This window comes from Phallusia mammillata, chromosome 6 (genome assembly GCF_965637545.1).
Source record: "Phallusia mammillata chromosome 6, kaPhaMamm4.hap1.1, whole genome shotgun sequence".
Classification (NCBI taxonomy): Eukaryota; Metazoa; Chordata; class Ascidiacea; order Phlebobranchia; family Ascidiidae; genus Phallusia; species Phallusia mammillata.
In genome coordinates this window covers 1,010,628-1,023,240 of record NC_137257.1, presented here as the reverse complement: position 1 = coordinate 1,023,240, position 12,613 = coordinate 1,010,628, and the positions used below count along the sequence as shown (strand labels likewise).

The 12,613-nt window shown below is 37.3% G+C and overlaps 3 protein-coding genes across 3 annotated transcripts; all 3 read left to right on the top strand.

Moving 5' to 3' along the window:
- Nucleotides 1-380: 380 nt before the first annotated feature.
- Nucleotides 381-1,165, top strand: LOC145233608 (small ribosomal subunit protein uS14m-like). The gene has a single exon (XM_080098370.1). The coding sequence runs from the start codon at nucleotides 438-440 to the stop codon at nucleotides 978-980; it is 543 nt and encodes a 180-aa protein (XP_079954496.1). The 5' UTR covers nucleotides 381-437; the 3' UTR covers nucleotides 981-1,165.
- Nucleotides 1,162-5,446, top strand: LOC145233607 (pyridoxal kinase-like). Its single transcript, XM_080098368.1, has 7 exons — nucleotides 1,162-1,330; nucleotides 1,689-1,848; nucleotides 2,161-2,244; nucleotides 2,304-2,447; nucleotides 2,669-2,809; nucleotides 3,615-3,806; nucleotides 4,510-5,446. Exons 1-7 carry the CDS (start codon nucleotides 1,247-1,249, stop codon nucleotides 4,647-4,649), a joined length of 945 nt encoding a protein of 314 aa, XP_079954494.1. The 5' UTR covers nucleotides 1,162-1,246; the 3' UTR covers nucleotides 4,650-5,446.
- Nucleotides 5,447-6,201: 755 nt separating this feature from the next.
- LOC145232972 (T-complex protein 1 subunit theta-like) lies at nucleotides 6,202-11,244 on the top strand. The gene is made up of 12 exons (XM_080097633.1): nucleotides 6,202-6,382; nucleotides 6,710-6,800; nucleotides 6,865-6,944; nucleotides 7,091-7,184; nucleotides 7,295-7,402; nucleotides 7,465-7,593; nucleotides 7,778-7,903; nucleotides 8,214-8,362; nucleotides 8,627-8,800; nucleotides 9,371-9,577; nucleotides 10,146-10,349; nucleotides 10,867-11,244. The coding sequence occupies exons 1-12, from the start codon at nucleotides 6,323-6,325 to the stop codon at nucleotides 11,092-11,094; spliced, it is 1,650 nt and encodes a 549-aa protein (XP_079953759.1). The 5' UTR covers nucleotides 6,202-6,322; the 3' UTR covers nucleotides 11,095-11,244.
- Nucleotides 11,245-12,613: the final 1,369 nt, after the last annotated feature.

The following is a 12,613-nucleotide window of genomic DNA, read 5'->3' as shown; positions in this document are numbered from 1 at the left end:
CATCGAGCGCTACGCATGATTGATCAGCAGCCGGTGTATGGAAAAATACGATTTTTTGATATTTAAGTTCTTTGCTATGGTTTTATTAACCAGTTTTAACAAACCCATTTTGCTTATTTTCTCCAAACCTATTTAATGACTCTTATAGTTTGTTCTCGTTGTGTTGCTATGCTTTCTTCCACCAAGCAACTCATCAGTCAGCAGTTTTTAAATTGTTTTACAAGTTGTTTTCTAGTTTATAAGTCATAGGCAAGTTCAGATTGTCAAATCTTCTTTAAATGTCATTTGATAACTGTTATTGTTGTTAAGTAGTTTCAAAATTTCCATATTTTATAATTGTGACAATACTGGTAAAAATCACGTGTCATTTTAAAAATAAATGTGTTATGTCTTATTTTTAGATAGAAATAGAATTTCATTATACAAGAAGCGTGAATATGCTTCCTGCCTGCATCAACAGGCAATTGCGGGGCTTCACAACAACTGCAATAAGTTTAAAAAACAAACGGAACAAAGTACTGAAAAAATTTGGAGTAGACTTTCGATATATTATTCCGAAAAACGGTCCTAAGCCACCAACTGAATCGACAGTGACTTATCCACAAACTCCTGAACATTTGACTCCAGAGTCATGGGTAAAACGAGGTGATATGACTAGAACCAAGCCTCTACTTTGGCACTGTAACTGGGTTATGCAGCGCGATGCTCGTCGAAGGGCTCTGGGTGCTCACTATGGTCCAGTCAGCCTCAGGTTGCATGCTTTACAGTATAATGACTTTCTGCCTTTGATGCTGCGTCAAGTGGCTCACAAAGAATACAACACTTTGCCGCGAGCAAGCAATCGCTTTTCACCGACAAATCGATGTGTGATTACGTCTCGGCCGAGAGGAAAGAAGCGTAGGTGGAGAGTTAGTCGTATAGTGTTTCGACATTTTGCTGATCATGGACAGATGTGTGGTGTGAAAAGAGCTCAATGGTGAACTTGTATTGTCTATTTTGTGATTTGTATTCATGTCATAATTGCTACAATGCAAAGTGTACATTTGGGTAAAAAAGTTGCCTTGAAAAATGGCATTTGCATATTTCACTAAATTATAGATTTGATGAAACTTTCGTGCATAACTTATGTTTTGAGTTGTGAATTGCCCAACATTTTTTTCTTTAGGTGTTATTGCTGAAAGCTGTGTGTCAAGCATACGTTGAAATTTATAAATAGTTTTTAATTGTTGTTTTCTAATTATTTATTATGTGCACTTGTCGAGTGCTGTCCATACAAAGCCATGTGGTACGAGGCTATGTAGGCAATCGATCAGCAGTATTTCCATTGCAGGTAAGCTACAGCCCTGCTTAATTTTGTTCTTTGTAAACTTTTCAAGAATTAGGCATTTCTGGTAGCAAGTGCTTTGTAGACATTAAGTTCAGCTTATTCTTGCAATTAACTAAATTCTGCAATTAATTAGTATAAACATTTTCAAACTACATTTTTCATTTTTCAAACATTTCAAAGTCATAGTTTGGGTTTGAGTATGCAATAAAATGGAATTTGTGATTACCGGAAATCATCTTTATTAAGTTTTAGATATTTTTGTTGCAATATATTTAATGAATTTTTATCTGCGTAGGTAAAATGGCTTAACACTAATAAATTTTTCATGTTACTAAATGTAGTAAATTTATTTTGCTTTCAGTTACTGGGTTTTGAAGTTGATTTCATAAACTCTGTCCAGTTTTCGAATCACACAGGCTACCCGCATTGGAACGGTCAAGTTATAGATTGCAAGGATATAGAGGTTCTTTATGAAACACTGAAAAAGAACAATGTTACTCATTATGACTATGTGCTTACAGGTAGGCATTAAAATGAATCTTCTTCCTACTTTAGCTTAAGAAACCAAAAAATAATTAACTACTTGCAAATTTGGCATAAAATTCTGCCTTCAAAAAATGGCAATTTGATGATTTTTGTGGAAAGAAATTTTCTTCTTGTAACAGTCCGTGCTTGAAGTGGATTGTTGTCAGATGACTGTTTTATAATCTTGGACGCACCACTGAATTAAAAACTTGCTATTATAGTGCAACTATCTATCCTTAATGACCATGTTTATTCTTAGAAAACATATTATGCAATTGGTTACTATTAAATTTTGTTTTTGTGTTTAGGTTATTGTAGAGACAAGTCTATGCTTCGAAAGATGGTGGAAATAATAAAGGAGCTGAAACAACGCAACCCTAAACTTATATATGGTAGACTAATTACGTTATGTTAAACAAACTTATACTCAACATATGTAACGTTGTTTTAGTGTGTGATCCTGTGATGGGTGACACATGGGATGGAGAAGGGAAAATGTATGTTCCTGAAGAACTTTTACCTATTTATCGAGATGAAGTGGCTCCCATAGCTGATATTTTGACTCCAAACCAATTTGAAGCTGAACTGATTACAAGTAGGACCCATTTTAAACTTTCAGGGCCATGTTTTTGTTTAATTTACAAAAATAATTTACATGTTTACACTTTATTTTATTAGGTAAAGGCTACATTTTTTTTTTTTTAATAGTACCATGTTATACTGCATTTTTATTATTACCATTTTATTACTTTTAGGACACATTTTTAGGTAAACAGTATTAAAATTACATTTAACAATTCATTTTAATTTACCTAGACACAAAAATGACAAATGAACAGGAAGCGCTAGCCGGTATCAACCTATTACACAAACTTGGACCAAGGACAGTAGTTATAAGTAGTTCAACACTTGGTGGATCCAAATCTTTGATTGGTTATGGCAGCAAGTTAGCAAAAGGCAAGTGCTTTGATACCTCATTTCTAAACTGCTATCTATAACATTGATTTTTTTTTGAACACTATATATCAGGGGTGGCCAACCTTCTACATACCATTCGCCATCTTTTTAACATACTGTGTTGGATGCGCCATAAATGTCTCGTCTCAAAAATATCCAAAAAACAAAAAGGAACTGCGTCCCAGTTGCATGAAAGGGTTAAATTTCGAAAATACCTGCAAATGTTCACAAACGAAAGACAATGCACAACGCACCAACCGGAACCAATTGGACTTTAAAGTCTATGTAAAACACAAGTTGTCTAACCTATTGTTACGCAATAAAGCCTATGGAGCCATTTTGTGTCCAAAATAATATGGTGGGTAGAGGAAAATAACACATAAATTGTCTGATATTTACAAACTAGAAAGCTTAAACGCGAAGTTGATTTGGCAAATTGAATGAAACTTACGGGTTCTGAACTCAGACGCTATATATATATAATTAACAGGGCTGGCTTACTTTATTTATTTATTAGTTTATTAATTTGATTTTCATGATTATCAAAAGAAGGCAATGCGCCCTTTCTAATCATGCAATGCGCCACGTTTGGCGCATGCGCCATAGGTTGGCCACCACTGATATATATGGATCTGTTCATAAGTTTAATGGTGAAAATAACGGCCCATATAGACGCAAAAAGCGACATGCTTTATTATTCAAACGTTTCAGCAAATGCTCATGCCATCATCAAATAATAAAGCATGTCACTTTTTATGTCCATATGGGCCGGTATTTTTACCAATAAATTGAATTTTCTGTTCAGGAAATGGAAAACGACAGCAAATTCGTTTAGAAATGCCGTTAATCGGAGCAGCGTTTGTAGGATCAGGTGACCTATTTGCCGCCCTCCTATTGGCTTGGACACATCGACACCCAGATGACCTCAAGCTTGCGTTGGAGAAGGTCATCTCAACCATGCAACACGTTTTAAAGTTAACCCAATCTATGGCAGAAGGTAATGTTTAAGCTCATTTCAGCTTTTTCAAATTTGTACTGGTAAGTCACAGTATGTTGGGCCCATTGACGGCGCCATACCGAATCACCAAGCATCAGGGCTGATTCCAGTTATGATTTATGTTCATCTTAACTGTACTTGCAAGCCGTCATTGCCATCGGAACAAACTTCTGACTTACCTAAATTACACCCAAAACTTTTTGTGCCTAAAAGCATTTTGCTCACAGTAAGTCTGCCAATTTAATTGGTGACTTCAATTTAGTTCAACCCATCAGGTTTTACTGAGTTAGAGTAATGTCACTCAAGTTTTTGCCCAGGTAAACATAAGTGGCCGAGACAGGGTTACAACCAACAACCTTGTGATACAGCGGTTCTCCTAAAACACACTCAAAAACTATGTAACCCCCCCTCGATGTCTTAACGCGCCAACCTTACCCTCTAAATTGGAGGCTCTAATGCGAGTCCCTGCCACATAACGCTTCTAGTAACGGTGCAGCTGCAGCGCGTTTATTTTCTTTCCACCAATTGTGCTCTCAACTCTGTCGCGCTTTTTAACCTTCGAACGTTGCCCAGCTATTTCCGGCCTGGTTAATATTTTAGCGCAATTGAGCACCTACGATTTGCTGCACCCAAGGAAATAAACTCAACTCAACCCCGGGTTTGAATATATTTTAAGTGTTTTGAAATGCCCTTATGTGTTCAGCTGAAGTTGGTCCAGGAGAGAAACCGAACTTCGCCAACTTGGAACTGAGAATGGTCCAAAGCAAAAAGTTTATTGAAGACCCTGCTATGTGTGTTGAGGCAGAAACGATACACGATTCAGCCATTAAACAGATTTCCTAACATCAGTAAAACAATATAACCATATGCCACCAAAAAGTTCTTCTTACTAATTTTGAGTACTGCAATTTCTGATGAGCGAATGATCTTTTACATTTAGAAAGATAAAAAAAACATTTATTTACATTATAATTGTTTCAGGAAAGTTCCACACAGTAATACTTGTGTACTGTTTCGTTTATCAATTATTTATTGCCTGAGACTATGGTGTGCAACTTTTATCACTGATAGACTAATTTCAATTGGCGTGAGCCATGACTATAGATCGCAGACCTTGTGTACCAAACACATATGTTGCGTAAACGAGTATTTCATCAGGATAATGCCTATTGTGCGGTAACAGCTACCAGTAAAATTGATAGTTGCACAACTTAAGGTCCGCATTTAACCAGCGGGCCGCAGGTTGTAGCCTACACTCCCGCCCTAACAAGCTTGTATAAGTGGACTGCACACAAACTTTACCGGAATTCCAACACACATTCCACCCTACCTGCTAAACCTAATGTACATTTGTCTGGTCGGGTACTTCTTGTTTATTTCATTACCTTTACTACCTGTATGACATAACATAGGCTATTACAACGCAATTGAATTGTCTCAGAGATAGCACCATAACAACCGTAGGCTACACTCAATTTTTGCATTGTGTCATCGGTTTTACAAAGTATGCCTTTTATTCTCAACCTGCGGATGTAATTTGTTTGTTTTATGATCACATGAACTATTGCGACTGTTCATTTCAATTAATAAACGAATATAGGGGCGGAATACACCTCAAGGGGTCCGCTGTCGAGCTGTTATATTTGACTTTTTTGAGAAGTTTCCATTTAGTTTAACCAGATGTAGTAGGCTCTGGAGTCTGGTTTGACCTGTTTGGTTCCCCTAGGTTGGAGTGTAGTGCTGTTCAAGTAAGCACAAATGGTTTGAGACGGGATTAGAACCCACAACCTAGTGAACACAAGGCGGTTGCACTAACCACCGAGCCACGTTTTAAATCTTCTTAAAATCACCTAGCAGCGAAAATAAATATCATCATTCTTGCACCGTTCGAAAAGAACCCATGAAGTAAAAGCAAACATATCTGCAGGCTTTTCCCGGTGCGTCGCCCATTCAGCGATGTTAAGTTGTATATTGTAGACACTCATTTTGCTGTCAGTTTAATATAATTTTAAGTTTCCATTAAACTTGGGCCTACGACAGGGAATGCAGAAAGGATAGAGCTATTAACACCATAGGCTACCTTACGGGAGATTCACTTTGACAAGAAGGACATTTGGGCAATATACTTTTTTCTCGGAGCACAACTTGCTTTTTCGTCATGTCTTTCAAAAAGAGAACGCATATTTTCGGATAGTATAATTAGCGAGGTTGTGCACAACTATTTTGGAAAATTTTCAACTGTAAGAAAATTTATTCGTCTGTTTGGTTTGATCCGGCGCGAGAGAGTGTTAGTTTTTACCCACACTGACTCGGATTGTTTGTCTTCAAGCACGCCTGTCGTTAGGTTTGAAAGAAGTTACTGGAAGGTTCTAAATTTGTAAAGTTTTGAAACTTGTTGTAGAAGTTTGTTTGTTGGTTGTTAGGGTTTTTTACTAACGCTTACATTGCTATATTCTAGTAGTAAAGATAGTCTAGATTTTTTATTTTTGTAAATTGAATTCCAGCATTAATAGACGATGGCGTTTCACGTTCCAAAAGCCCCGGGGTTTTCTCAAATGTTAAAGGATGGCGCCCGAGTAAGTTTTGGAAATTTGTTTGTTTATCACTTTCATATACATTAACTTAGCTTATGATAGCTTGTGTAAGCGTCCTAAAATGTTAACATAATATTTAATTTTCAAGCTTTTTGGCATAGAAATTGCTTTTTCTTTGTAATACATGTATATTTATGTGTTTATCTATTTTTGACCTGCGTCGCAACATTTGTAGCTATTTTTAGCATTGTACTGCATAACTTAGTTGTGTTAAATGTTTAGTGCATCTATTTTGCTATGACATAACTTACAAATGAGTTTATGATTTGGGTGTCTGTATGTTAAAAATGTTTTTTTTTTGTTTTGCAGCATTTTCAAGGCTTGGATGAAGCAGTATACAGAAATATTAAAGCTTGTGGAGAACTCGCAAAGACGACAAAAACTGCATTCGGGCCACATGGTATGTTAACCTTCAATAGCAGTTGAAGTAGCAACATGTGTTCGATATTAAACTTGTTTTACAGGAATGAACAAAATGGTGATCAACCACATCGAGAAACTGTTTGTAACCAACGATGCTGCAACTATTTTGAAAGAGTTGGAGGTGAGTTGTACATAATATCAAAATAAATCAGTAAGTTTTTCTCTCACATGTGTATGGTCTAGAAAGTAATCTGCATAGTGCAAAGATTTATAGATAAGAAAGTCTAGTATAGGCTTGAATGTGACAACCAAACTTTTCCATTACAGGTTGAACATCCAGCAGCTAAAATGATTGTGATTGCCTGTCAAATGTGTGAACAGGAGGTTGGGGATGGAACAAACTTTGTTCTGATATTTGCTGGTAAGTCAAATTGCTTTATAGTTAGTTTTAATCTGCAAAAGCCCAAGGACTTGAAAGGATAAAAAATCTACCATTATTCTATGGGATTCTAATGTCTATCTTTTTTATAGGTGCCCTAATGACTCTAGCTGAAGAGTTGCTGAGAATGGGGCTGTCTGTTCCAGAAGTGATAGAAGGATACGAGCAGGCTTGCGAAAAAGCTATCGAGTTGCTTCCAAGTCTGTACACGAGTTGTTAAAAATATCTGAACTGTCAATAATTTTCCTCTCTTATTTTACAGACTTTGTTTGCTCATCCGTAGAAGACTTACGGGATGTGGGGTCTGTGGCTCAAGCTTTGAAGACTCCAATCGCTAGCAAACAATATGGCAATGAAGATTTTCTTGCAAAACTTTTAGCCGAAGCATGTGGTATGTTTTCTGTGTATTAACTAATTGTTTAAGATGCAAGGATACATTTGACTTCAACTAACATTTACGTAATTTAGGTACAAAACTATAATAATGGCTTTCCTGTATTGTTTTTTTTTTTTGTTTAATAAAATCTACAGTTCTATTTTTCACACTTTATAATGTATCTGACAATATGTTTTAGTTTCAATTTTGCCACCAACGAAGATTCAATTCAGTGTCGACAACATCAGAGTTTCCAAACTTCCCGGCTCTGGTGTCAATTCCTCCTGCAAAGTCAGTGGAATGGTTTTCATGCGCGAATGTGAAAGTAAGTAGGCATCAATTTTCCTCCAAAATTTTTATGTGTCTGAGAATGCCCAATCACCCTGGGTACACTGTGTTCAACATCACCAGTTTATGCACAGTATAGTTTTTTATGTGTCTGGACATACACACAAGCTCCCTGGGTACACTGTGAGCAACATTTGATGTGCATGTTGTGGCCACACACTGGTTATGTGCAGCACAGATTTGCTTAAATATGTGATATGTATAATCATCAAATCGAGCAGCAACATTGGTTAGCTCCTGCTCTACAAATTCTGACCACTAAAATTACTACTGTACTTTTTTACAAGGTGACATCAAGACAATTCGAGATCCTAAAGTTGCAGTATATTCCTGTCCCTTTGATATGCTCAACACAGAAACCAAGGGAACAGTTCTCATCAAAAATGCAAAGGAACTGAAAAGCTTCAGCACAGGGGAAGAAGATCTAATAGAAGCTGTAAGTAAAATTCTGGTTCTCAATTCCAAAACAAAAGCTTTTTCATACTTGTTTAAGTACAAACTGTGAACCAAAGCTGTCTTTTTGAATTATATACATTACTAACAGCAGTGTAAGTCTGCTAACTGGGAGACTAGTAAAGTCACAGTTATCTTTTTTCTGTACTGCCTACACTACATTACTGTATGACATGCATGTTTTGTTGCAATTAAGTGTAAATGGGCGGTTATGTGAAGATTATTACATATTTTGTTCTGTTTTCAGCAAATCAAAGCAATTGTGGATACCGGGGTGAATGTTATAGTATCTGGAGGAAAAGTGTCTGACCTTGCTCTTCATTTTGCCAACAAATTTAAACTGATGGTTGTTAGACTCAACTCAAAGTGGGATCTTCGAAGGCTTTGCAAAACAATCAATGCTACTGCTCTCCCAAGACTTGTAAGTGTAAAATGTATGTAACAAAGCTCTACTGCACCCTTTGCAGGAGGGTAAAATTAAATAAAAAACACTCAAGACTCCCATTCTAAAGCAAATTGCCTGTGAAGTGTGATTCAAACCAGCTCTTTGGCAATTCATTTTACTATGGGCAACCTTCTTGCCCTTTTCCTAAATAATAAATCTTGTGGTGATATATCGAATATGTCTCTCTTGTAACAACTACAAACTGTTGCGTTTCGTCTGTGTAGTGTTCTTGTATAGGCTATAAACCAGTGGTTCTCAAACTCGGTTTTCGGGGCCGCATGCGGCTCCCGACTACTTATTCTGCGGCTCGCACCAGACCTCAGAAAACCACCAAACATTGCTATTTAGTATTCAAAGTAATATTCTTTAGTGATTTTCTCAAGGTTTCGTTTTTTTTGCGGCTCCTAACACACTTAAAAAATACCATTTGGCCCCGACAATAAAAAAGTTTGAGAATCACTGCTATAAATGATCCAACCACAATTTCATATTTATTATCCATACAGCAGTGATAATGAGAAAGTTTTTTGATATATTTGTTTACAGACTGCTCCAACCCCTGAAGAAATGGGTCATTGTTCAATTGTGCGTCAAGATGAAATTGGTGACCGTAGTGTCGTTATTTTTGAACACACATCACAAGAGGGAAGCAAAGTGTGCACGCTTGTCCTTCGGGCATCAACGAGCAATATTTTGGATGATTTAGAAAGAGCCGTGGATGATGGAGTCAATAACTACAAAGTTCTGACAAGGGTGAGTCAAAATTTCTGTCGGTGAAAATGTTTCTGTTTTGCAGTTTTTTGTGCTGTGCAGTGAGCAGAATTTCAGATATTGTTGGGTTGATGCGATTAATTTTTTCTCTGATAAAAATCATGTTTCTGTCAAAGAGAAAAATGTTTCTGTTTTGCAAAGTTTGTGTGCTGTTCTGAATAATCTGAAATCTCAAACAAAATTTCAGATCCGCTACCTCTGTATTGTTGAACCTTCTTCTATTTTCAATAAGCTATTGCTGTCAGGCATAATGTACAAACAAGTAATGCCCAACCAGCAGTTTTTATTGTAACTAATCAATGTACCATACAACATGCCTTCATTAGAATAATGGCTTATCTTGCAAGACAATTTTTTATAAAGCACTGCTTTATTATCCTGATGAAGGCGTTATGAATGCGACATTGAAACGGCGATTATTTATAATAAAAAACTGCTATAAGAGCTATACCTACTTGTTTACATCCTTATATTATAGTATTACTGTATTATTGTATGTGCTGAAATTGTAATGCTATGTACAACTTGAAACATGTTCCGTTATTTTTAGGATAACAAAATGGTCCCAGGAGCAGGAGCGACAGAAATTGAACTGGCCAATCAGATTGCAAAGTTTGGGGAGTCTTGTCCTGGATTGGAGCAGTACGCCATCAAGAAGTTCGCACAGGCTCTTGAAGTTGTCCCGAGAGCTTTAGCTGAAAATGCAGGACTCAAACCAACTGAAATTGTCTCAAAACTGTATGCAAGTCACCAGGTACAGTACTAAACAGATCTTCTTTAGGGCTCACAGTACACCAGGCCCATTGAAGGCACCATACCGAAGCAGCCGGTCACCAAGCATTCACCACCATTTCTACTGTGATTTATATATGAATGTGTCGTGATCGCTGGTCTGCATCGACGCTTTAGGGCTGTTCCAATTTATGAATTTGTGTTCTTTAGGACTGAGCTGCCCTCGTAATTTTCAATTTAGTTGCAGCACCCTGAACATCTATGCACCATTTATGCCTTCTAATTTGTTGTGCTCTATAACTTTTCAGCTTTACTCAGCTATCTCTGGCAATGTGAAAAACTAAACACAGTTGTTTTTGTCACCATTAGTTCACTGATAAACTGAACTCCATTTTAAGAAAAATATTTATGCCCAATTATGCTGTGTACAAAGTACAAGGAGTCTGTCATAATCCTTGTCTAAAACTTTGGTGGCCAATGGAAAAAATGTATTTCATGTTGACTCGAACATATACTATTTGCTTTTTGTTCTACAACAGGAGGAAGGTGGTTCCAAAATGGGGGTTGACATTGAAACCGGTGACGTGATAGACGTTGTGGATGCCGCAATACTTGATCCATACCTTGTCAAGCACTGGGCTCTCAGATTGGCCACCAATGCAGCTGTTACTGTACTTAGGGTGGATCAGATCATAATGGCTAAGGCGGCCGGGGGACCAAAACCGCCCAAGAAAAGTGGAGACTGGGACAAAGACCCCGACGAGTAAAGGATGAGCGCTGTGTAGTTTCACGACCCTTGATTTGTTGATGGCATGCCGATGGCCCGATATAGTGGAAGCGTGTGTGTTGAATGTATTTGTTGTAAACGCTTCTACTCCTACTATTACTTCGGAATATTAAAGTTCCCTTTGTCGTAACCATTGCACGCCAGATCAGAAAGAGGCTTTTTTCCTTTTTTACAAGATTTTTACAAGCTTTTACTATAAACCACTTTGGGTAAAAAACACTAACGTGCCTTCAGGCACAAAGGCGACATACCCAAGTATTTGGTGAAATTTCTTGCTGGCAATTGGTTTTTAGTTACCCAAAGTTACGTTTTCCTTGAAAGAATGACTGAAATGACTATCTGCAGTGGGATTCGAACCAACGTCTGCAGCAGGACTGCTGCACCAGCGCTCCAACATTGGCTTGCAGTTTATATGCTTAAAAATTATCTTTATTTCCAAACTAGGCCTATCAGATCCCCAAAATATCGTATCATATACTACAGGTTTGTATGAAGAAACAACAGTTTGTTAATTGATCTAATTTATAATCTATCAACTGCAATCTTCGTCTAGTGCAAAAACACGCAAATTCAGTGGGATAAAGTATAAGAAACCCAACACAAAATCCTAATATAGGTTTATGTACATTCGGTCGAAGTGTAAAAGGCTCAAAGTCGGATTGTTGAACTAGAAGAGACACATCCGCATACATTACAAGATACAAGGTTTCGAAACGTCTGAGGTATAATGCATACACATAACTGTAGCCTACCAGTGGTTTCCAACCGGGAGGTACTTACTTTAATTTTTACATGTGGTTTTTAAATAGACACTTTAGCTCTGGGAATATAACCTGTGAATTGATAAAAGACCCAATTTTAAATGATCTTTGTATGGTTTGACGTCTACTATGTAATATATTGGGTAGAAATAAAAACATGTCAAATAGTGATGGGAGGAGTTCGTCACTAAAGGTTGGGAACCACTATCGTAAACTATAAATGAGATCAACGCGTCTTAGCCTACACTTAAACTCTCCAAAGTTGCCAGCAGTTCTTGTATCATCACATGCTTTTAGGTCGAAATTTTGTTGTTTACTGCAGTGGTGTAGGTGGCCGAGGTTACCGAATTGATTCTCTGTGATTTATCTTTTTTGCACTTGAAGTATCCGATAAAGTTGTCGATTAAATTCGAATAGACAATAGGGTTGAGGGCGCTGTTGATCGGCAGAAGTACAATGGCTGATACGGCATATGCGTCGGCTGATAACACGACTCCTGAAAAGTTGACGAAGGCCATGATTGAGATCGGGACCCAGCAGCAGAAGTCGGTCACAATCAGACGAATAATCTTGCGTTGGATTTCTGCAAAAAAACACTTATTTTTAAGAAATTTATAATGAACAAATTTTGTTTTACGAAGCAATCAATCTGTTTAGAAGCGGATATCCTTATCTCCCCCATCGCATTTTGCAGGAAGTTGTCAATGTTTAGGGGGGAAGAGGCTTATTTCGTGTCGC